The following is a 1,798-nucleotide window of genomic DNA, read 5'->3' on the forward strand; positions in this document are numbered from 1 at the left end:
AGGTGCTGCAGCCCCCCGCTCATCTCTGTGCTCCTCTGGACCCTCTCCGACAATACGGGATGTGGGAGCAGAGGGAAATGGGAGCCCTGTGGCTGTGTCTGTCTGAGCTCCTGGCGCTGCTCTCTGTCTCCATGCAGGAACGGGGGGCTGCTGTGCCGGTGCTGAGCCCCTCGTTCCCCCTCACCCCCAAATCTCTCTCTGCAGAGATCTGCCTGCTGACGCGGGGCAGGCGGACGGCCAGCGTGCGAGCCGACACGTATTGCCGCCTCTATTCCTTGTCTGTGGACAACTTCAACGAGGTGCTGGAGGAATACCCCATGATGCGCAGAGCCTTCGAGACCGTGGCCATGGACCGCCTGGACCGCATAGGTGAGGAGCAACCCCAAACCCCTACATCTGCTCCAGAGGCGTCCAGCGATGAGGAGGGGGGCTGGAGCCCACCTGGAGGGGTCTGCTTTGCTGCCAGGTGGGATCTGGGGAGTTCTGATGGGCTGCGCTGGGCTGTGCTGCCCTCCCTGCTCGCATCTGTGCTGCTGGCATCGTCCCACTGCTCGTCCTCATCCCCCTTCTCCTGCTGAGGACAAGTGGAACCGCGACCCCAAGATGCATCCTGGAGCCTTTGGGGTCGGGGCTTTGCTCCTACTTCTCCCTCAGCGCTGAAGCCAGGACCCTCCCCAAAGCCTCGGCCCCTAAACCCAGCGAAGATTCATTGCCCCTCCCCTCCGCACCCCCAAATGGTGCCTCCGATAGCAGCGCTTTGTCTCACTGACACCAACCGCCTCTCCTCTCCCCCAGGCAAGAAAAACTCCATCCTGCTCCGCAAGCGCGCCGAGCACAGCGCGGGGCCCATCAACACCGAGATGATCCAGCAGATCGTGAAACACGACCAGGACGTGGCTCACAACATCCAGGAGCTGCAGCAGATGACGTTGGGCCGGGAACTGAGCGGCAAACCGGTGATCTGGGAGCCTTTGGTTCACGCACCGCTGCAAACGGCCGCCGCCACCACCAACGTGGCCATCGCCCTGACTCACCAACACAGCCTGCAGGCCCACATCTTCCTGCCTCCTTCCTCCATCTCCAGCCCCCTCTCCCCCGAGGCCACGCTGCTGACCAAACCGGTGCGTCGCTCCCAGCCCAGCCTGGGGGGCTCTCGGCCCTCCTCTGTCAGCTCCCCATCCGGGGCTCCGTCCCACCTGCAGACGCCCGCCGCCGCCTCTCCGTCCTCTCCCATGCTGCAGTCCCAGGTGCCCCTGGAAAGCGGCGTCCAGCGGCCGAGCCTCGGGGCTCAGGGTCCCCCACGCGTGGGGCAGAAGGGGGAGATGGCGGCCAAGCAGCCCCCGGCGGCGGGACCCCAACCCCAGCTCTCCAAGTCCCGCGGCGCTTCCGTCTCCACTTCCCTGCTGCAGCAGGCGGCGGGAGCCCCTTCCCCCAGCTCGGAGCCACCGGCGGGGAGGACTCTCCATTACAGCCTGTCCAGAGCCACCGGTTCCCACATCTCGCTCCTGATGCAGCCTCAGCAGTTGGTGAAGCACCGGAGCATCCACGGGCTGCCCGTCGGGCGGCTCACGCAGGACGTCCGCCTCCTCTCTGCCTCGCAGCCCTCCCTGCCCAACAAAGTCGCCCAGCAAGCAGACGGCAGCTCCTTGCAGCAGGGCAGGAAATCCGCGGGGAACCTGGCCCGCAGGTCTTCCCCCTCGGTCTCCGGACTCCTCTCCAAGCCGGGTCCGGGGGTCCCGCACCCGCAGCAGATGCCTTCGGGATCCCCGGCGCAGCCGAACCGCCCCGCGGCCGCAGC

At 66.6% G+C, this 1,798-nt stretch overlaps 1 protein-coding gene across 1 annotated transcript in view; it reads left to right on the plus strand.

The window, feature by feature from the left end:
- The window catches only part of LOC100538963 (potassium/sodium hyperpolarization-activated cyclic nucleotide-gated channel 4-like), a gene marked incomplete at both ends in the record, with an annotated part of 3,945 nt that extends 2,155 nt beyond the window's left edge, over nt 1-1,790 (plus strand). Inside the window, 2 exons of the mRNA XM_010726476.2 lie at nt 205-369; nt 796-1,790. Of these exons, the coding sequence (XP_010724778.2) occupies nt 205-369; nt 796-1,790 (1,160 nt within the window). The remainder of the gene's footprint in view (nt 1-204; nt 370-795) is intronic.
- Between the last annotated feature and the right edge of the window lie 8 nt (nt 1,791-1,798).

The sequence above is a fragment of the Meleagris gallopavo genome, assembly GCF_000146605.3.
Source record: "Meleagris gallopavo isolate NT-WF06-2002-E0010 breed Aviagen turkey brand Nicholas breeding stock chromosome 27 unlocalized genomic scaffold, Turkey_5.1 Chr27_random_7180001957054, whole genome shotgun sequence".
NCBI classification, from domain to species: domain Eukaryota; kingdom Metazoa; phylum Chordata; class Aves; order Galliformes; family Phasianidae; genus Meleagris; species Meleagris gallopavo.